Source organism: Thunnus thynnus, chromosome 4 (assembly GCF_963924715.1).
Source record: "Thunnus thynnus chromosome 4, fThuThy2.1, whole genome shotgun sequence".
Classification (NCBI taxonomy): domain Eukaryota; kingdom Metazoa; phylum Chordata; class Actinopteri; order Scombriformes; family Scombridae; genus Thunnus; species Thunnus thynnus.
The window spans coordinates 21,949,254-21,971,788 of NC_089520.1; the positions used below are offsets into that span (position 1 = coordinate 21,949,254).

The 22,535-nt window shown below is 40.1% G+C and overlaps 1 protein-coding gene and 4 long non-coding RNA genes across 12 annotated transcripts in view; 4 read left to right on the top strand and 1 right to left on the bottom strand.

Moving 5' to 3' along the window:
* LOC137181680 (uncharacterized) overlaps positions 1-1,809 on the top strand; it is a 31,185-nt gene extending 29,376 nt beyond the window's left edge. For both annotated transcript variants that reach the window (XR_010928170.1, XR_010928171.1), the window contains 2 exons: positions 709-955; positions 1,723-1,809. This is a non-coding gene — a long non-coding RNA (uncharacterized lncRNA). The remainder of the gene's footprint in view (positions 1-708; positions 956-1,722) is intronic.
* Positions 1-22,535, bottom strand: part of slc4a8 (solute carrier family 4 member 8) — a 37,928-nt gene that overhangs the window by 7,183 nt on the left and 8,210 nt on the right. Inside the window, exons 2-24 of one of the 3 annotated variants that reach the window (XM_067587550.1) lie at positions 15,241-15,322; positions 12,098-12,250; positions 11,464-11,599; positions 10,940-11,100; positions 8,224-8,400; positions 7,599-7,687; positions 6,430-6,587; positions 6,241-6,328; positions 5,990-6,136; positions 5,733-5,833; positions 4,259-4,433; positions 3,814-3,947; positions 3,465-3,710; positions 3,077-3,182; positions 2,570-2,731; positions 2,371-2,484; positions 2,113-2,274; positions 1,717-1,968; positions 1,533-1,601; positions 895-1,068; positions 659-790; positions 459-562; positions 98-203 (exon numbers count right to left, since the gene is read on the bottom strand). In XM_067587550.1, coding sequence (XP_067443651.1) covers positions 98-203; positions 459-562; positions 659-790; positions 895-1,068; positions 1,533-1,601; positions 1,717-1,968; positions 2,113-2,274; positions 2,371-2,484; positions 2,570-2,731; positions 3,077-3,182; positions 3,465-3,710; positions 3,814-3,947; positions 4,259-4,433; positions 5,733-5,833; positions 5,990-6,136; positions 6,241-6,328; positions 6,430-6,587; positions 7,599-7,687; positions 8,224-8,400; positions 10,940-11,100; positions 11,464-11,599; positions 12,098-12,250; positions 15,241-15,322 — 3,228 coding nt within the window. Of the gene's footprint in view, positions 1-97; positions 204-458; positions 563-658; positions 791-885; positions 1,069-1,532; positions 1,602-1,716; positions 1,969-2,112; positions 2,275-2,370; positions 2,485-2,569; positions 2,732-3,076; positions 3,183-3,464; positions 3,711-3,813; positions 3,948-4,258; positions 4,434-5,732; positions 5,834-5,989; positions 6,137-6,240; positions 6,329-6,429; positions 6,588-7,598; positions 7,691-8,223; positions 8,401-10,939; positions 11,101-11,463; positions 11,600-12,097; positions 12,251-15,240; positions 15,323-22,535 lie in introns of those variants that run through there. The other 2 variants (XM_067587548.1, XM_067587551.1) reach the window with 2 other exon arrangements.
* On the top strand, positions 1,865-5,941 carry LOC137181682 (uncharacterized). 5 transcript variants are annotated; one of them, XR_010928175.1, is made up of 4 exons: positions 1,867-1,950; positions 2,116-2,295; positions 5,219-5,503; positions 5,740-5,941. It is a non-coding gene; the product is annotated as an uncharacterized lncRNA (long non-coding RNA). The 5 variants fall into 5 exon arrangements; XR_010928177.1 differs by lacking the exon at positions 5,740-5,941 and having other exon boundaries at positions 5,219-5,324; positions 5,420-5,733; XR_010928176.1 differs by lacking the exon at positions 5,740-5,941 and having other exon boundaries at positions 1,865-1,950; positions 2,119-2,295; positions 5,219-5,733.
* On the top strand, positions 6,270-10,906 carry LOC137181681 (uncharacterized). Its single transcript, XR_010928172.1, has 4 exons — positions 6,270-6,355; positions 6,437-6,606; positions 7,545-7,708; positions 9,932-10,906. It is a non-coding gene; the product is annotated as an uncharacterized lncRNA (long non-coding RNA).
* Positions 11,036-15,349, top strand: LOC137181683 (uncharacterized). The gene is made up of 3 exons (XR_010928178.1): positions 11,036-11,107; positions 11,509-11,635; positions 15,232-15,349. It is a non-coding gene; the product is annotated as an uncharacterized lncRNA (long non-coding RNA).

Genomic DNA, 22,535 nt, shown 5'->3' on the forward strand with positions numbered 1-22,535 from the left:
CTTGGAACAACAATTGGAAAACAGTAAAGTCACAATGTGTAGTGGGATGATTTCCAGATAACAGGGGTGAGGAGACAGAGAGAGGGTGTGGCCTTGCCTTCTTAGCAGCCACAGGACGAGAGTCCTTCTTATTGGAGTTGAGGGATTTCCACATGGTGGTTTTAGACATTTCATCAGAAATATTAATATCAGAGGGGTCACACCTAAGGAGCAGGGAGAGGAAAAGGAGGGTGAGATCAGAAGGTAGGTAGGAGGACAGAGGGTGAGTTAGGACTTCGGGAGAAGTGTTAGTATTCACAGGGTGCAACTGAAAACAGACCACCACATACCAAACAAGACAAGCGAGCATATAAATGGACATTAACGTTAACAGTTCTTTCAAATTTGTACCAATCTAATCAATGATCTGATGCCCATGCTGTCCATTTGAGTGTGTAGTACATGTGTGTGTACTCTACCTGGGATCATGTGCTTTTGGGGTCTGAACTGGCTTGCAACTCTCCATGGGAATCTGAACTGTAGTTGTATCTTCCGTCTTTGCACTGAGCATAACCTCTGATTCCTGTAAGACACAAATTCCCGCCATCAACAAAAACGAGTTGATACTCTCAGGTTTAATTATTATCATCTGTGCCAATGAAGATTGAATTTAAACTACCTCCTCTATCTTTTTGGAAGCATCATCTAGATTTTTTTTCTTCCATTCAGGCATTAAGTCATCCAGATAGCTTAGCTCTCGATCAGAGAAGCACAAGTCCAGAAGTTTGCGGACGAATACCAGAGCCAGCACCTGCAGGCACAGGAGAAAAGGAAAAACGTGTTATCTCAGTGGAAAAGTATGAAAAGACTACTGGAGAAAGAGGGAGTTGTCATTGGTGGAGGTGGTCAACTCACCATCATTGGGAAGACGATAGCAGCAGGTGAGGTCTTGATGACCCAGAGCAGCACCAGACAGGTGAGTTGGGTGAGAGTGAACAGGTGCACCTTCCTCAGGGGGACGTGGCGCAGGTAGATGAAGTCTGGCTGATGCTTCGCTGGCATCCCAAACAACTTTAGACGGTCAAAGAACTGAGACGTATGATGTATGCATGATAACAGGTGGTGGAGATAGAGATAGCAAGAGACAGAGAGAAGTCAGAGAAATGAATTAATGATTGCAGAGAGACAGATGGTGAATATGGCAAGAGAAAGAAGTGATTATGAATGACAAATATAGTTATATATTTCTGCTAATTAACTGTCAGCCCTCGTTGAATTTTAGCAAAATTAATCTGAAGAGACAGCCAAACTAGTAAGAGGCTGGGATGCGGAGGGCAACATAACATGAAATACTCTCAGCTGGAGCAATGACTTGGTATATGGTCAGTTGAAAACAGTGCAGCATAATACAGCTGGACACAGGTTACAAATCATTCTGATGGCATACATTTTTGATTGTAGAAAGATTCGACAATCCAAAGTTCTGCACACTGTTGCTTTAAACCACCTTCCTGTGTCGCAATTATATATATGTTGCAATGTACAGTGGATACCTGGATGCCTTTTAATGAAGAAGCTCCCATGTAAAGGAAAACACCATACAACACCGGCATAGGAATAAACTGAGGGGAAAAAAAGATACACAAATCACAAAGTATTCACAATTTCATTCTCTCATTCCACTGTCTGACTGTCCCAGCCAGAGGGGGGCAGCATTGCATAATTTGTCTTACTGACCTGCAGGGCTCCAGTCATGAATACAGAGCAGCCCATGAGCAGGAAGATGACCAGGCCAGTGAGCCTCTGCTCTCTGATGCCCAGGAAGCGAGGCTGCTCTCCTGGAGCTGAGCTCTCCGACTCCAACTTCAGGCTGTTGACATGAGAGATGGACAGGACTGTGGCGGCTACGAACCAGGGCAAGCCCATGATGGAGCACACCGCCAGCATCACCCCAACCATTAGCAGGTCCAGGTGGTACCCACAGCCTTTCTGCAAGACAAACAAAAGGACAAATATGCTTGTGCATAACTGAGCTACAACTGGAAGTAACAGTGCAGAATTGAAAGTTTACAGATTATGCAACCTACAAATAAATAAAAGCTCTATAATCTAAACTCTGATATTTTTTCTTACCAGCAGTTTGTGCTCTTTTCGGTTGATGATGACGGCAGTTATCTGTTGGTCCATGAAGATGAGGATGGTGCAGAGAAGAGCAGGAATAGAGGCTGCCAGGACTGTCCACCATGGGTTGCGTCCTATTGGATTGATCAACCACCCTCTGTCGTCTCTGGTGGGCTGTTGGAACACATTCAAAAGGTTTGGAGATATGACACAAATGTAGTCTTATGGAGTTTTATATAAACGTCTACAAGTGGCATATTTCATCTCTACCTGGAATTTGCTGGGCACCTTTAACTTCTGGGAGGGCACCCCAATGACATAGTCAAGCAAAACCATGACGACAATGGTCAGGAACACTGCAAAGTCACTGATCATGGACCGCACCTGAGCACAGGAGATAACAGTTAATAACAAGTTTGCCAATGTCTGATAATCACTATTTTAGCCTGCTATCATATTTGTTGATTACCTTGGTGGGGAAGTAACGACTAGTTTTGAATTGTTTGAGGAATGCAGACATGAAGAAGGTGGAGAAGAACAAAATGGTAGACCAGAAGAGAACGTCTGGGGTGTAGGGGCCATGGTGGCCACATGCTGTCCCGACAAAGTGTCCCTGCAGACTGATACACTCCTGTAAAGATTCATGGAGGTTACATTAGAACAAATTTGCCTCAAGTGATACCTCAAGGGAAAATAGAAAAAAGACACAAATCTACAAAACCGAACAACGGAAACAAAACGACCCTTCAGTGTGCTCAGTTAAACACACAGCAGTGAAAGGTTAATCGATCGAATGTCCTTGTCAGTGTTTACAAAGGTCCTTAAGAGAGGTTAGCTGCTCAAAGGAAGGTTAAGGGGTTAGTTGAATGTTAACAAAAGTAAACACACAGGAGCAAATGCAGTGTGTGCTTTCATGTGAATGATACACTGACATTAGACATTTGAATGTGTGTTTGTATGCACATAGCTGCGTTACCTTGACAGTAAGGTTGGCCCAGGGTACAGCAGCAGCTGTGATGTTTCTGTCACTCCACAGCTCTAAGGTTTTATTACTGGGATGATCAGGCTCTGCACACCTACAGCTACAGAGAAAGAGAGAGCATGGCAAAGAGCACATCAGTGTATGGCAGCTGACTAAAAAATGATGGGTTAATGCTTTTATTAGTTAAATTAGGCCAGACACAAAGGGAACTGCATGCAGGGATGTGATTTAAAAGCTAATAGAGGAGAGCAGGGATAGAGATTCAACAATGGCAGCTGCATATCTTAAATGAAGAAGAATGTATATATGAAATAAATCTACCAGGTGAGCATGCAGGTGATACTGTAAAGGAAACCCATAAAGTGAACGTAGTGTTCCTCACTATGCCAGCGTGAGTTTGTCCAGATCGCTGTGTGTGTTGAAGGGGTAGATTTCTCCCAGGTGGAATAGCTTCTCCAAGGCTTCATAGATGAAGATGAGGCAGATGAGAGCAGCGAAGGCCTCTTCTGTGAACCGAGTGATGTAACACACTAGAGAGCTAGCATCTGTGGCAACCAATAACAAACACAGGAAAGCTGTCCACAGGCCAATGCAAGTCCTCAGTGACAGATAGGACAGGTCGTAGTCCCTGAGAGTAAGGAGAGGAGAGGAGAGGAGAAAAACAATCAAATCACACAAATGTCAGAGCAGTGATCATAAAACTGTCACAGAGAGGTTGTCGTAATACATACTTGCAGAATTTGAAGAGGATCTTCTCAAAAACCAGCACAGGGCCTGTGCTGCCCAGGATGGTTAGAGGTTGGCCAGCAAACAGAGAATAGGCAACTCCCGTCATAGACGCACCAAGTAAGGACTCAATGGCGCTCTAGAATACAAAGAGCATATCTTGTTCAGAGCTGTGTCGATTAGACTATTAATCAATTAGTCAGACAGAAAAAAAAATCAGCATTCATTTTGATAAGTGATTAATCATTTCAGTCATTTTTCCAAGCAAAAATGGCAGATATTCTCTGGTTCCAGCTTCTTAAACGTGAGGATTTGCTGTTTTTCTTCAACACTGTATTCACAGTCAATTGAATATGTTTGGGTTCTGGACAGTTGCTTCCAGACACTACAGTACATACAATTTGGGACTGTGTCTGTATCTGTGCAAATGTTGAGTGTTTGTGCTCTTACAATGCGTCCTTCAGTTGCCTCTCCCAGCAGTCCTCCAAAGGTGATGACAGGAGACATGCAGGCACAGTAGAGGAAGAGGAAGGAGGCCACACACTGGAGGCTCAGACCATCCCTAAAGTCACTCACATAGAATGGAGCCTTCCTTTTAATGTCCAGTATCAGACCACCAAACAACCTGACCACAACACATATGGAAAGAAGAAAGGTGTTACAGTTTAGGGAGCAAGCTGATGACTAGAGAGGGAAATTTCAAGTTAACTCATTATGGTTATTACATGATCATTTGAATTTCCATTTTTAAAGGAATAGTTTGAGATAATCTTATTCGCTTTCTTGCCAAAAGTGACTCCACATAAAACAACAATTAGTTGTTGTAGTTAGTGTACGGATTAAACAAACAAGGTACAACTCCTTAATTAGTTAACTTTAGATGTGCTTATATTTTTAACTTTGGTAAAAGTCTGGCCAGCTGGTTGCTTCCTCTTCTTATGTCAAGTTAAGATAATCGTCTCCTCTGTTTTTAGCTTCATAGTTAGCACACAGACCAATGGTAGCAATCTTCTCATCTAACTCATGGTTAGAAAGCAAACAAGTGTATTTTCCAAAGTCAAATTATTCCTGTAAGGAGGGAAACAACTAATCCTTTTCATAAGGAGGTAATTCCAACATATTAAGAGATGGCTAGCTGTTAGCAAAAAGGCATAATTTAATGTTAGTCCTATGAAATACAAAATAACTAAGAAACTTGGGTCTCATTAGTTAACTTTACTTCTTTTAACAAATGGCATGGTGGCATTTTGAAGATTACTGTTTCACTAAGCAGAAGCCATGGTCCTCCCACATGGGTCATTTCACTTATTTTCCCTGATTAAAGTTCTTCTCAGAATATGAGGGTGTGGGCAGACTGCGCTTGACTGACATCTCACTTACTCTCCTGTCGAATCTGTTATTGATACACAGGGTTCGGTGACCTCATGTAATTCCCAGGGCTTTTAAAGAACCTGTAACCACACCCAACATTGATGTCACTTGGTCCTGGAGTACACCTGTACATCACTACAGAAAGGTGAGAAGTTCAACCACTGGAGCTCAGCAAAAAACAAGATTATCAGGGGTGTTGACTTATTCCTTGAGAAATAAAGTGTTTTGTTGTGTCTTCAGGCTATCACACCTGACAGTGGTGGTTGTCACTTGTTTTCCCAGCTTCTCACAAATCCACACTTATCCCCAGCAACTGACATGGTGGTGAGTGCTAAACTCAGCCTAGGCTTCGACACATCTTTTCAGAAACCTAACAGGAGCAACCCCATGTTTTTCCATAGACTTTATGAGAGTATCCTGATATTCACCATTTATTGTGTATAACATTAGTTTTTTATGTCTGAATTTAGCTTCCACTGTATATTTACAGTGGATTATGGCACAATCAAGCAAGCTTATGTATTGATAAATAAGCTTCCAAATACCAGTTTACCTTCCAGTTCTCTGCAGCTCTGGCCCATGGTGCTCTGCATGCAGCTCTTCCTCCACCTGGCAGGCTGTGCCATTTGGGACTCCAGGCATCTTCCTCTTCTCCTAGAATAACCCAGTGACAGTCCAGGACCAGCCAAAATCAAATACAACTATATACAGTATATCACTCAAACAGTCACTGTTATTTTCTTTTACACCAAATCAAAGTTTTAGTTAAAATTCAGACCTGAAAACCAAAGGCTTATCAGGGTTATGTACCTGAGAGGGGACATTCTTAGGAGGCTCGATGCGGATGGAGGGGTCCCACTCCCCTGGTGGCAGGACAGTCACCTGGTCCAGGAACTCATCTATCCCAGCTAGGAGGTCACCTCTGTCCTTTGCCTTGTATGCTACATCATGGAAGATCTGGTCCAGAGAGAAGTGAAGGACAGAGGAAACTTAACTTTGCAGAACATGTTGATATTTGTTCTGTGAAGGTTTCTGAAGTTACATTTTAATTGAGCTCTCACCTCATCAGTCATGATGGTTGCCATGGAGCGTCCAATTTCATGGTATTGCTGAGCCTTTCCATCTGGGCCCAGGAGAATGAAGAGGAACCTGATAATTGTCGGCAGATGGTTAAAAGTATGTAAATCATATTAAGGTTTTTGAATTCACATAATTCATTTTTATAACCAAAGCTGCAGAGAGCTGTGTACCTGGTAGGTATGGGGACTTCAGTGAGTCCAGTGAGCAGCACAGCAGGGGAAAGGCGGACAAAGGCCACAATGGGCCTCTCCAGGAAGTCCAGCTCTCCCACCAGCACATTGGAAGCCTCTGCACCCTCTGGGATCTTCTTCATGAAGTGCATGTCCACCTGGTGAGACAAAGCAGAGGTTGGTATCAATTAATAATACAAAAAAACCCAAAAACAACTCAATATTTACAGTGGAGATTATTTTTTAACTGACGTACCCCTTGCATCCTGAAATGTTGTCAATCAAGGCACTGTACAAAACCGCAACAGGTACAGCCTAATACTAGAGCACCTAGCTAGCCTATATACGGTGGTGATATCAAATTGGAGAGATAGTGTGTTCTCCAAGTTCTCTGGTGTAAGTTAATGGCTAAATGGAAGCTTTTAGTCGTTTCCTGTGTAGCCAGGCTTTACAGTCTTAGACAGCTGCTGCTTTGAGATGCACTTTGTAAAAATGTACCATCATGAATAACAAAAATTACAACAAAACAAAAATAATAGTATAAAATCCTATAAATAATATTGTGTTATAATATTACAATTATGTTTCATGCCAAGAAAGCGTATTGACTTGAATTCAATGGCACCCACCACTTTTTTCATAGGGAAGTATATGCGGTCAGTTTTGACCCATAATACAACAGATGTAACAATAATTGCTTATTTTAACCTATAAGAAAATATAAACAAGTTATTTTGGGAATTATTTTGTTTATCAGATCACTCCATGGTCTTATTTGCCTATTCTGTTCATTATAAGCAATAAAATAGATAAATTGTGCCTATTTTAAACAAAAAATGATTTGTGCATTGTAAGTTAAATGTAGTCTAAGGTACATAAAATATCAAAGTAAGAAACAAAAAATAAACATTTTACTGGATGGTAATTCGTTTTTTTTCAGTGCTTGTTAATGAATTCAAACATGGGTCAAATTTGACCCATGAACACTAAGGGTGTAAACCCTTTTCAAACACAATAGGAGGGTTAAATTGCTGATTTGTTAAATTGTTAATGGTTAATGTTTATCATTAAATGTTTTTCCTCTGATACTGTTTTACTTATATTCTATTCTACAGCATCCATCCAACAGTGTCAAAAAGGGCACACATTTATGTGGAAAAACCTCATACCTTGCTGAGATCCACTTGTGTGCTGTCCTGTCCGGCACCGTTCTTAGCTGGTTCTGTCACTGGAGGAGGCTGGGGCAACGTGGTTGACCCTGCTGGACAATCAAGTGAGGGTATGTGTGTGTGGGAGAGAGAGAAAGAGAGAAAATGAGAATCAGAGTCAGTACATTCTGTATTTTTATTATGCTGCCAAGTACAAAATTAAAAAAAAAAATTATGAAATCTATGAAGTCAGTAATGTTTAGCTGCCAACAGATCGCCCATTTGTCTGTTTGAATAGTCAAACAGATTTTGGCATTTTGTTCCTGAAAGCATTCAGTGTCACTGTTTAGAGATAACACTTTTCTCTATGCCTGTCTCTTACATAGTCTGGTTGCTTTTGGTTTCTTGCTGTCCATGTTTATTCCTTTTATTACCTTGCATTTCTCCATCTATTAAACAGAACTGTCTCTGATTTAAAAAATTCTTTTCGTTTTGTTCGTTTTCTTCTGACAGACTACACTAATCCTATCAACAAATATACAATAATGTTATTCCAAGAAATCATCTGAAATAAATATTTTGATGCCATTGACAAAATTTGATCATAAATATATTTGTGCAACATGATACACAGTATGAAACCCACCTGTCAGAAGGGGCTCTGACTGCTTCCGAGTTCCCTCTGCAATAGAGCGTACAATGGGGATCAGGTTCTTCTTCTTCTCATTCTGGTGGTGGTGTCTCTTCAGCAGGGCCTCACGTACCTTCACCCTCACACTGTCATCCAGCTCATGGGATGCCTCCTGGTGGTCTAGCACCATGTCTGTAAAATACAGACAAAGAAAAGTACACTTACGTTACTCACTCACTCAGTCAGACTATCATGAAATTATTTCATATCAGTGCTGTTTTGACCAGAATTTTAATCATCCATTTATAATCAATAAGCTCTGTGCACATGAAACCTAGTTAATAAAGAATCCCAATGCTCCAACTATAGAGCCTTTTCCTTTAATTGCTATAGTTAAAATGTAATAAACCTCCTCAGACATGTGTCAGTATTTTAAGGCACAGTGAAAATGTGTGTTGGAAGGGTTACAGTAGGTCAATATGTGTCCAACACATCTGGTCATGTGGGACTGCAGTGAATGATCAGCATCTTTCCATCTTCTGCTCTCTCCTCCTTCCTCTGGTCCTTTTTTTCCACACTGACTTGCTGAGTCAGCACTGGATCTTTCCCTCCTATCTTCCCTCCTTCCTCCACAGTCAAACAGACTGTCTGATACACACACACACACACACACACACACACACACACACACACACACACACACACTGTGGTGCCTGCATTGATTCTGAGCACACTTCAAGGCCAGTGCTAATGTGTTGAGCTCAGCATCTGTATAATCAGCCATGTTAATAAGGAGAGTGACAAAGAGGCCTGAACTTAGATCAAAACTCAAATTTGACTTTAACATCTTATGTAGCCTCCACTCACACTTCATGGGCTTGAGATGGATCAAGTTCCTTCTAATTTTAGACTACAGCAACAGCTCCGCCTACTCCAGTGTCTCATCTGACAATCAGCAATCATTAACTCATATCAACATCAACATGAGATACATTCAGTTATATCTGTCATGTTGAAAGAACTGGCATATGCTGCCTGCTTTATGTGAAACAAACACCCAAACATTTTTTAATGATAATTCAGTTATATACAATCTAATTTAATCATTATAAGTTAGATATCTAATTTTTAAAACCCAGAGTTTGATGTAAGAGTATGTTGATTTCAAACATCAGAGTTTCATCACTGATTTTATCTTTACCCTGTTGAATTCCACTAAAATTATTTACTGGAATATTTGGTCACCACGGTGGTGAGTTGAGTAGGGAGAATGGCCTTCAACCAGAGAGCCTGTGTTCAAATACATCTATTTTTCATGCACTTATTCCTATTACATCCACATTTTCTAGAAAAATCTTGTCATTAGACAAGCTTTCATATCATGACTTAGACTCAGATAATCAATCTTATGACTCATTGGGGCTGCAGAAGATCATTTCTTCTGTTTCTGTATTAGGATTAGTTAGTTCATGTAGTGGCTATGGTAATGTGTATTTTACTGATGTAACTTCATGTTATTGCTAGCAAGAAATTTACTGTGAAGCATTTTCTATTGCACTCTCTCTACTCTCTATTGCATCAAAGTCACTGTAGAAATACATTTTATGTTGATTTTCTTACTTAATAATCAGTTTTTAAACCTTGCAAAGATACACAGGTAAATAAATCAATCCCTTTTTTGTTTCTATCTCTTCTGCCATCTCGGCTGCTGTTTGGTGTCCAGGTGCTGCTGGCAGGAGTCAAATGGAAAAAAGGGGGAAGTGAGAAGAGGAGTTGAGAGCTGGAAAACAGGAAAGATTGCAGACAACAAGGCTGTTCAAGCTATAAAACCTGTGACACTCTGACCATGAGGAAGACAGATTGATGGAGAGGCTTGTAACGTGGTTATTTGTATGCGTGTGTGTGTGTGTGTGTGTGTGTGTGTGTGTGTGTTTGTGTGTGGTGGGTGGAGAGGAATGAAAAAAAATTAAATTTCATGGACATGGATGTACAGGAACAGTGCTGACCAGTCGTGTGTTAATTGCATACTTGCATGCAAATGAGTTTGGACTGTGGTAGCAGCTTTGTCTAATTGCAGATTTTATGCAAATCTGGTTCAACAGAAGTTCAGCAGCAATATTCCAGTAGAACACAACCACAGAGTGCAGAGTTAACGACACACAATTATTCTGTTTGTTCAGCTCAATGTCACAAACTGAGCCTTTGTGCTTGTTTATGTTTACATCATAGGAAAGTAATTTTGTGTCAATTTAGACTTTTCTGTGACTGACAAGTTGAGTCTCTGTGTGTGCCTGTTTGATGATATTTCCTCCAGGCCTGTACTATATATGTGTCTTTTCTCTCAGAAGGATAGATGGACTTATATCACACACCCAGCAGGCATCTCAGCTGAGATATAGAGCCTGTTTTAAATCAATGAGTGTAATATTTACTCAAGGACAGAGGCAATAAGACTTTAGGGAAGAGCGAGACGGGAAATTAAAATGTCAAATCATATCGTCATTTGAAAAAGCGACACCAGTCACTTATTGTATACAAATGATGAAAACAGATTTCTTGCAAAGTCTTTCTAAAATGTTTGTGATTTTTTTTCCACTCCATTCTCTGGGATACAGAATGGTCATGGGATTTTCTGATCATCTAAAATGCAGCCAAAATTGTGGACAGTTCTTTTTCTAGAACAGCACTCTGGTGCTGAGATGTTTTAGACATCAGTTGGAAATACACTCACCTGCAATCTCTTCGATGCAGTCAGCATGCATGTCAAGCAACACGCTGCCATTGATGATGCAACTGCGCAGCTCAAACAGACTGTGGAGGGAGAGAGTAGCAACGTAGGGCTTACTCCACCTCTCCCCACCATCCTCCACATCTTCCTCAAACTTCAGCCACCTGCGAGGTAAAGACAGGCAAGAGATCAGGGAGCAGCTCAGATTATGCATTTTTAAAAAAAGATACTTCCCATCCCACACACACATCAACTTTACGTCTTTTACATTGTGGTTTACACCATTTCCTCCCAGGAAAGTGTTTGACATGTGAAACTTAAATTTGACATTTGATCCGCATGAATGAGCTCACAGCACTGGAGCTTTTCCCCCTTGAGCAAACTGACCATAAAATGATCCTGTAAGCTTTAAATGTAACTACCACCTTTACATTTCTCTTCGTAACAGTACAGCTGTAGAGCTGCCCGGCTGTCAGAGACTTTACTGCCAAGCTTTGTTGCCTACAGCTCCCACAGGAGATCCTGACCTGGCTGTTTCCTTCCACTCGGCATCCTTGCCATCCTTCACACAGATCTCATCCAGCTCAGTGAACAGCTCGTGGGCCACATGTTCAGCATCTTCCTCTGTGCCCAGAATGAACTGGACCCGCTGGGACGGTGTATCTGATGAAGTGAGAGGATGTGAGGGAGGACTCAGAGGTGAACTGTGAACACAAAACACTTTCGCAAACAGACACAAGACTACTTTCTTTGTCAGTACATGCCTTTTAAATAGCCACTGAGTCCAGACTCAAAAAGACAAAACCACAACCAAATCTACCTAAGCACATGCACACACACATGCAACATGCTGACTAGTTCCTGCTATTTGGTAGCTAATTAGTGGGTTTGTCAATTTTAGCCAGGGGGGTTGTGCGCACGCGCGTCTGTGTGTGTGTCTGTGTGACGTGCTTACAGTATTGATTAACAATGACCACCTCCTCTCGGAAGTGAATGTTCAAGTATTCATGCATGTTCAACACCGAGCTATGACCAAATACTATAAATACTCTGCCTCTTTCTCTTTGATACTGAATTTGATACTGAAAATCAAAAGACACTGATAGCAAGGAGTAGCCTAAGAAGATTTGTGGTTTGTGTGTGTATTTGTTTGTGTGGTACCATGAGTGGATGTGGTTTTCTCAGTTCCCTCGCTCTGTTGTGTTGCGATGCTTCCTGCCCTTCTGTCTCTCTTGCGGTGCCGAGAGCCGTGGGCCTTGTGGTGACGATGGCTCTGCCTGGGCATCCGAACTCCCACATACAGAGTCCTGTGGCCTGAAAAAGAGACACCAGAAGTGATTTTATCTTTATTACTGAGTAATGCTTTTATACACTTACTTTGTGACATTATATAAAAAAGAGGCAAACATTTGAAACAATTTTGCTGCAATATCATCATTAATGTCTAGTGTTTTCACTAAAAAGTCCATTTAAATGTCAGTGTTTTAGTTGTACCACTAAGTGCAACCAACTTTTATTAGACAAAAATACAGTTCAACAGAGCATTGGAAAAACCATGAAACATCATCATATAAATGCCAGTAAAGGTTCTGGGGAGTTCAGTAACCGCTCATTACAGGGATACAGGGGAGGACAAAATGAATAGTAAGTAATTAAATATGAATACTAATCTAATAAAGACAAAGTGCCTGTTGTCCTCAGATGAGCTTTAGGCATTCTGAACTGTTCAGGAATACACTTGAAGAAGAAGGAGAGTAAGGACAGTAAGAGCAGGAAGAGAAGACTGTTACTTACGTTACGTTTGGAAAGTTATCTGATGAAGGTTGCAACTGAAACATCATGCCTGTCATTTTTTAATATATTTTTCCCTTGGGGTGCACATTTACAAAATGTTTTGGTAAAGGTTTTTGATTTAGTTTCTTGGCAACTACCCCAAGAAACAAAATTGTTACCTTCACATTTTCTTACCTTTAAAATTCTGTCTAGGCTCAGTATACTGTTGCTTTTGCAGTTCTAATGAAATTTCACTGCAGTCTGACCCATCTTAGTTTAAAAAATGTTGCCTGATTATCAAACCTCTGTTAGACCTGACATACTGTTTAGTACTTATTAGCCCTTCAGCATGTGTGCCTTTCTATCATTGGGGTGTGGTGTTTGGGTAGCTTCTGTAAATATGTACACAAGTACATTTCATTTTGGCCTGCCTAATGAAATCATTTGAAATCATAATTAGCTGAGGATAAAAAAGATTCATTCTGTATTCCAGACAGACCAACTAAAAGAGAAAAGAACTGCTAATGGGCAAAGCAGAGTTAAACAGGGTGCACTGTCTCTCAGTTCAGATGGTTAAACAAAGACTGAAAGTGAAAACTATTACACTGAGGGTTAGATGTTGGCCTGAAGCTCCATGGGGAGAATCAACACTCTGCTTCCTGTCCCACATTAGTCTCAACCACTGCCAACTTTAATTATCATTAGTGCTTTCAGTGTTGAATGCAACATGCTGTGACAACAAGAGACTTGCACATGCACGCGCATAACACTGACAATGATGGAGTTTAATTTGAATATCAGAGCAGAGACTTCTAAAATTAAACCTTGTATGTTGTAACAAGAGTTTTGGGAAGTCTGAGGCACTTTGATGTGTGTGGGCATGTGTGTGTGTGCATAACAAATATATTTTGGGGTGCAATGAGAATACAAAGCTACTGAGCTGCAGCTGAGTGCTCCATCTCTCAATGTATTATTATCCCCCCAGGAAAGCGGTAATGGGCATTGTGACACACACAAACACACACACACACACACACACACACACACACACACATACACACACACACCTGTCTCCCTCCTGTGATGACAAATCAACCTCCCAGCCTACTCTGGATAGATGGAGGATTCATTATTAATGTTCAGCCTTATTCATTTCCACCAGACAAGGCGACAATATAACATCCCAGTGTCCTCAAGACAACTCAAACTGTAAACTATCTGCAAATGCGTGCAGGCACACACACACATCATACACACACACACATACACACGCTCACAAGGAGTACGACAGAAATTACTCAATCATGCAGATAACTTTGCTCCACCACATTGTACAGTCTAATAAAATATTTATAACATAAGTGATCTTAGGAGATCAGCTGAAGGCTGAGTAAGGTCAGGTCACCTGTGGTGTGAGGTAATTACAATGAGAATGCAGTATATTACTGGTACTTTTCCTTATGTCCATTGTTTGAAATACTTCTTTTTTTATACTTCTGCTCCACTACATTTCAGAGGGAAGTAAAGTACTTTATACTCAACTTCCTCTAGGCTATCTGATCAATACAGCAATGTTTTTCATGCAAAACATCTGTTGAGCTTATAAATATGATTCATGATTAAAGTTTGAGCTAGCTAGCAGTACGACTGTGGAGGATACAGTTTTTTCCTGTATGCAAACTGAAATGCAAACTGTGAATACATACTGCTCAGTGGGTGCAAGGAGCACTATTTACCATGCACATGTTGTTGCCAAGCCACTGTTAGCTTAACAAAGTAAAAATATGGACAATGTTGTTAAAACTAAAAAATTAACAAACAATAGAGCTCTGCTACTGAAATGTATATATATGTATATATCTTCATATGTATGTATGAAAACAGTTCTGTTTGCTGGTACTTGACGAAAAGGAAATAGATCCAAATGTAGTTACAGGGTAAATCAACACCCACTCAGTTTCTGCTGCACAATGGTTTGAAAGCGTGCTTCTCTTCTGGCAGCTCTCCAATCAGTGATATAACAGCAGAACTTTTCAATCAGCTGCTAATGACGAAACACCTGCTGCGACATCAGTGATTGGGGTGTAGTCAGATGTGCAGCAAGGTCTTAAAGAGCAACAGTGAGAGCAGCACCTTTAAAGTTGACAATAATGACCAGTAAAATAACTGTGTCCCTGCAGTTTAAGCCCTTTGTTTTCTCTGTGTGACACTGATGTACTGTGCAATTAAGAATAACATTTACACCACAAAGAACATCTGAAATGTGAGATGAATGGCTCAGGGGAACATAAGCAACCAAAAAAGAGAAAAATGTGCAAGAGCGCATTCTATAATAATACAATAATAATATGGTGTAGTGAAAAGGAAACATTCTTCTCAAATGAAAATTGTAAGTCTTTCTACAAAAACATGTTTATACAATATATTTATAGTCATACAAACATGTATGCCATCAGAGTCATTTGAAATAATCACATTAATGCTCTACATACAGGGCTTTGACTGTTTTTCCACCTGTGCAGGTCACTCACCTTCAAGTTCCTCCTTCTCATAGTGGATGTTTAGCACTGAGCTGGTCCCTCCCTGGTCTACCACCACCTCCTCATCAGGCCTCTGATGGACACACAGACACACAAAAGACACGTGTGAGTATCATGTTACTGTTCCTATTAGTGACATTCATTGCAGATAATAAGTTTCTTTACAATCCCCTCTGTTTCCAGCAGCCATACTGTGCTCATGGAAAAATACAACTTTGTAAAACACCTTCAGCCCTTCAAGGAAAAGAATCCTGAAAGGTCATTGTGTCCAGAAGTGTCCTGTTAAAGAGAGGCGACTGACACTGTAACAGAGCCACTAATTGGCAAAACTGGCAAGAGCTTTTCAAAGATGGGCATCAAATTCCAGACAGTCTATTCTCAGACTGTCTGGCGCAGACACACAGGGACGGACAGGCAGGCATGCATACACACATCCATATAAACGCACGCACAAACACATGCCAGAGGTAAACAGTACGAGTATGAGTCATTGGGAGAATGTACTAGGCTCTACTATTCAAGGGAAATCAAATCAGATCAAATTAGCAGAGTGGCACATCCATCAGTGCGCTGCTGGTGGCAGTGTGCTGCAGGATGTTGCTGTATTTTACTATCCCAGTAACAAGGCATTCTCATAAAATGTTGCTTTCTCACATGCAGTGGTGATCATGTATCTTATCGTGTATTATCCTGTGATAATGAGGGCAGAGTACTGCGGAGTAGTCTGAATGTAAATGCAGCTGGATGCTTCCTTTCTCTGTGTGAACATACAGTATGTAAGAATTTGCAAATGCTGCCAGTAAAATCATTAGCTACAGTCTATAAATAAATGCAGATGGTTCAGAGGTTGCAAAGTCCAAACATGCCAGCCAACAGCAATATACAGATGTATTTGACTAACTGCACACATACACACTGGTGTATAAATGCAGCTCTCTACATAAGCTTCCACCCACTCTAAAAGCATGCATGATCTGTATGTACTGGACATGTTTTTTTGAGTATGTGAGGGTGGTGGATGCAGAATTGGCTGGAACTGAAGACTGAACATGAGACCACAATATTTGGCAAAACTGACACCCACCCTTTAAATATGATTAATGACTCAGAGTGTTAACCTTATTGAAGAAATAAATCAATTTGGAAATATTTATAACTAAATGAATAGAAACACAGTAACAGAAAGACAATATAACTGAGAAATGACACAGTAGATGACTATATAAGAGAGTTATCGTTCAACAATGAAACTCAGGGTGAAACCATGTAATAATTAGTTAGTTAGTGTTATTGTCCACAGTGTGAAACATTGTCTTTGGCTGACCTCTGAACAGGGATGACCTGGAATATATGATACATGATTTAAAAGGAAACGTTTAAAATACTGAGGGGTTATAGCTGCACTGTTTAGTTGGTTAAAAAGGAATAAAGAGGCATCAGGTGTTATACATTTAGTGTTTAGTAAGTACATTTGCGGATGACATACACAACTGGTGGCTTGTAATTGCTTATCGTTCTACCTTGAAGGCATTATGCCCTGAAAAGAGATTATGAATTGTCAGAATATATCTATACTGTCAGAGACAGAAAGCAGAGACAGATCCTAACCAAGTACAGGCTCAGTCACAAACTGGCAATCGAGAAAGGAGAACACAAATAATCATGGCAAACAAAAGAAAACAGAATATGTGGTCACTGTTCAACAGGTGAGGTTGAGACACTGATGCACTTCCTCCTAACATGTTAAACATTTAATGAATTACGGAACATTTACTTTAACAGGTTCAACTCTGTAATTTCAGATTTTAAAGAGCTTAATGAGCTCTCAAAATTAAAAATACTTGTAGGAGAAGGAGACAAGGCAAATCGTACTGCCCAATATGTATCAACATGCCACAACCTGAGGGACAGTGAATGACCTACACACACACACATATACATCATTAGTATATATCAATCTTAATGTTATGTTAATGATCATATTATTGTTATTTTGTAATGTCCAAATATTTGCACAAATTATATTTTGATGCTCTGGCAACACTGTTCTTGAAATATTTCATGCCAATAAAGCCCATTGAATTTAACTAAATTGAATTATGTAAATTATGAAGATTTACAGTCTCTGTCATGCAGTGTTTTATTGGTCAGTCCAATATCCAGCGAGCAGCGAATGCAAAACGCACTGTGTCATGGACCGCCACATGACGGCCACAGAGGCAGTAATAATTACAATTTGTCTTCCTGAAGTGCTGTTGGAAAGAACTGAGAGTTTGTATTAGTGGACTGGAAATGAAAACTTCTTGGTTTGTAAGAGCAGCATTTAAGAGCAGGATCTTCATTTATTCTGGATGAAAACATAAAACCATATCTTATGAGAAATATAAAACTATATGTCCTGTTAATGGAAATAATTGGTCCCTTCATTAAATACGAAATTTGCTTTAAACGCACAATATGTAATTTCAGCCGCTAGGGGTCTCTCAATCAAAACAATAACAAAAGACGGAGTGTGATTACGGTGTGAAGTAGCAAGGGATCATTGGAGTTGTTGTCTTCGTTGTTAAATAACCAGCTTCACCGGGATAGGATTACTCCAGTGTTAATCATTCGGGATGTTTTTACATTCGGGAGCCGAATTACCTGCAGAGGTCTCCTCCTCTCCAGAACAAATGGACCCGGAGATTACAGGTAAAAACACTGAATAAAGCTGTTTCACCTAAAAAATCAGTGTTTCTCTGACGATGTACAGCGACCACCGGACGTCCAGTACAGGGGGGCTGTTAGCCGAGCTACTGCTAACACTTTATTTCTCTTATAACTTTAGATCCAGACGTTCAGCTGGTTTCTCCTGGGAGCTGAATTATCCGCAGAGGTCTCCTTCTCTCCAAAAACAAACGTACACGCAGATTAAAATGTTAAGATACTAATTAAAGCTGTTTTACCTAAAAAAAATCAGTGTTTCTCCGACGATGTACGGCGATGACCGGACGTCCGGTACGGGCTGTTAGCCGAGCTGCTGCTAACACTTGTTTGGTTTATTTCTCTTATAACGTAAGATCCAGACATTTGGCCGGTTTCTCCCAGGAGCCGAATTATCCACAGAGGTCTCCTCCTCTCCAAAAACAAATGTACACGCAGATCAAAATCATTAAAAATACTAATTAAAGCTGTTTCACCTAAAAAGTCAATATTTCTCAGACGATGTTCGGTGACCACCAGACTTCCCGTAGGGACTGTTAGCTGAGCTGCTGCTAACGTTTGCCCAGTTTATTTCTCTGATAACTTAAGATCCAGACATCCAATTACTAAAATCCTTCTTCCAACTAAAAGATATAGTTAAAAGCAACCTAAATTTATCATGAAAATGTGGCTTAAAACTGAACAAAAGTCAATTTATAACAGTTTCTGTGGAACAACCACAACGCCGATGTATTATCTTGTATGTGTGTAAGTTACTCTTTGGTAGACGCCATTGTAGCGGACAAACACAGTGCCGCCGTATGCATCTTGTGTGTGTTTACTCTTTGGTATGACGCCATTGACATGCAACCAAATGAAACGGTCCGTTACTTTAATTAAATTACAGATTTCTCTGGGTTTGAAAATTGTTGGAAACATTTGGGATAATGTAAGTACACAACTCAACAAAATATATAACAATATAGTTGTTTTTAGACATTTTAATGGAATAATTACATATTATACCTTTAAAGCACCCTGTGTGTGTATAGGACTGTGTGTATTGGGATTGTATGTATGGAGCAGGAGCAAGCAGTGATTTTTCTTAATTCTCCTGACGTTTGGCTGATAAAACACCACATATAGTTTATTGACTAAAAAATCCCTTTTTTGAATCATGCTTGTTTCCGCCTGCAGTTATTAAGTGTGATAAATGGGGAGGGTGCTGTACGTCTCTCTTTTGAAGACTGTATTTACATGCACACTAAAGTCCCTAAGCAGTTTTATATCTTCTGTCTCATTGCATTAGCCGCTCCATGCTGCTAAAAATGGAAATGTTAAGCATGTTAGCACAATATTGTGATAAGAAAAAAGTAATTAACATGCCGTACAGACAGATAAATGTCTTACCTGATCAAACGCAAGAATTTAAATCCAACTCCAAAAGCTTTCCGTTTTGTTTTTATGCCAGCTGCTCTGATATCAACTCAGATAGCCACTTGTAATTCACACAATTGTTGAAAACAGCTTTTGGATCCCAAGACATTCACTGAATTCACAGGTGTGGGTGGCCTAGCGCTGGCTTCTTGCCTCTTTCCACACTCGCTAGTCGCCACCATTTAAGTGCTATGGGATTTCTTTCTCTTTCCATGACTGAACACTTATTTATCCCAAGACAATTCTGTCCTTTTACAGAATAAGGCTACTCAATTAGCAAGTCATGCTGGGACCAACCACTGAATGTGACTCATGGTTTTATAATTATGTTTATGCAGGGGGTGGAAGTGTGGTGACAGAAAAGAGGCTATGAAATGGGCTTGTGACCCTGTATGTAAATGTACATGCAACACTGTCAAAGTGCTCTTAAGCAAGACACTGAACCAGCACTTGGACTAGTGAAGATGCTCATTAGCTAACAGTCGCTTCAATGGTGAAATGAAGTGAAGATATAAATGATGCTGTGTAGTGTGAACTTAAATCTTTGTAAACGATTAAATAAATATTTAAGCATGCCTGGTTGAAATACCTTTGTAAAGAACGGTTTCTCTTTTTATTATAATTACTATTTGATTATATTCCTCATTTGCTGTAATTCCTTGTTTCGGTAATTTTTGACAGTGTTATTATGGGTAATAAAAAGCATCAAAGTTTGATTTTGTACACAATACCTCAACATTTTGCAATAAAAAAAAGTACAAAATTGTCCTTGATTCTAACTCAGGATTTCTAAAAATATATAAAAAACTTCACAAAAATACAGTGGAGTTTTGTTTTATGTCTGTCTGGTTTTAGCCCAGTTTGAAGTAATGCAGAAGTAATATTTATGACGAACTTGACAACTGTACAGACCAATATGTAGCACAACTGTTTCCAAGTCATTTCTGCAGATCTGTCTTATATTGGAAAGTTTGTCTTCCAGTAAGCTGTTACTTTTAAATGCATCACTGATTAAGAAAACAATGTTATGCGTACACACATTAGTGAATCTCTCCTTTCATTCACACATGATCTTAATTCCAGTAGGTGATTTGTTCATTTTTAACAGGGGGGATAACCCAATCCTAACCCTAACCCTAACACTGCAGGATTATCATATAGGCCTAGCCTAATTCTTGATATTATAATTGCGATTACGATTTCGGTTTAATATAACTGCTATCAGGCTAAGTACATATTTTGTGTAGCCTACTCTTTTACTGGATGTGGACATTAAGCATATTTATGCTTATTTTTCAAAACGCGTCGTAGTTTTGATGGCTCAAACTTTACCTCAAATTATGTAACTATAGCAGCAGAGTGCAGTGTGGCCAGTGCAGGTTAATTTCCTCAGGACCATTGCCTGCTCCACTCCCAGGTTACACCAAACATCTATTGTAAAAACTCTATCTGTAGCCATGTCTTCCCTAAAACATTTTGTTAGAGGTGGCTTGGTCTGGGGGTGTATTTTTAGCAGCACAGATGCTACTGAATGAATATAGAAATATTATAGGAATATTATAGGAATACTACAGGCAATGTGTGTCTATGATTCTCTCGCACCTCCATGACTACACATTACTACTTGTCACTTTGATCATGAAGGTGACGCTACTCTGTAGAATATATAGCCTACAATATAGTTGAATATTGAATATTTATAGTATATAGGTTAGAGAAACTGACGAAACTGACAGAAGGGCGAGACTGTATAAATCCGTCTGCTACTTCAGCACCACGGACAGTGCCATGGATTTAACAATACACAGCACAGTTAGGCTACTGATATTTCAGAGCCATGGTCGGGGCCATAGATTCTAACTTGCACAAACCTCAGTCAGATAAAGGATCAATGAGTCAGGCACTAGACTAACATAATCAACTAAACAACCCTCTCTCTCTCTCTCTCTCTCTCTCTCTCTCTCTCTCACTCTCTCTCTCTCTCTATCCCTCTCTCTCTCTCTCTCTCTCTCTCCCTCTTTTTTTTACACACAGTGTTATCAGTCAGAGCAGCTGTGGCTGGTGAATTAGGGCTTCTATGCAGTGTGTAGGTTTGGGCTCAGGCTTGAGGCAGTCAGCTCCATTAGAACTGGGGCTTTACCAAACATACATATAGATGCCATACCAAGAGAGCATGGATGAGAGAGAGAGAGAGGGAGAGACTATAAAAGCTCTTTGTCCCAGAGAGGATGGTAGACCATCAAGTCATCAATTAGTTTGGATCCATTTGGTGCACACACACACACACACAGAGAGAGAGAGAGAGAAAAAAGGAGGAAAATCATTCTTCTGGGGCTCATTCGATAACTACAGAGTGGGCGAAATTGTGTTTCAGAGAGCAAGGGACATGACATGAAACAAACATTTCTTCTTTTAGATCGTCTGTTGTGAGCGAGATCAGATAACAATTCTGGAAATCCATGCCATGATTATGATGTTCCTTGTCCTGCATGAGTCCAATCATAATATAAAACAGTTAGTCTGTTTTCATCCCTTTCACAGTTCACTGGTGCACTTAAGGAGCACCTTCTTAATGGCAAATTCATGCAGGTATGTGTTTTTTCAACAGGTTAATGGTTCCCTGTCATTCAAATCTCACCTCCCTTGTGTCACATTAGGTGCTACAGATAATTAAAAGCTCACATGGCACTTGACTTTTTGCTTGCTTTCTGTGTGGGAAAGGGCGAGCACATCTGCGACCCTCTGAGCATGCACGTGTGCATTATTTTCCACTGACAGGGCAGATAATTTGTGTTTTGCCGCCTGCTTCTATCTCCTGGCAACCGTCCCTTTTCTTTACTCCTGTCCTCTAGCTTGGTATCAGTCACAGTGCCGAGGAGGATTTATGGCTCAAAAATAATTTTCCACACAGATTACTGCAACCCCACCATAGAAGCTGTCCACAGATAGCCACAAAATGGCTGTCTGTCCTTGACTTTTTGTCCTTTACAAGCATATCAATGGAGCTGTCTTGTGGCTAGATATAAAAGGAGAAGCACATGACCAAAAGCAAAATCAAAAGGCCTGAGGATACTGTCATGGGAATATGCAAAAGCAAAAAAAATAAACATTACAATTTAGGAGCATTGTATTCTTATAAACACATAGCTCTTTGATATTTTGCTCTA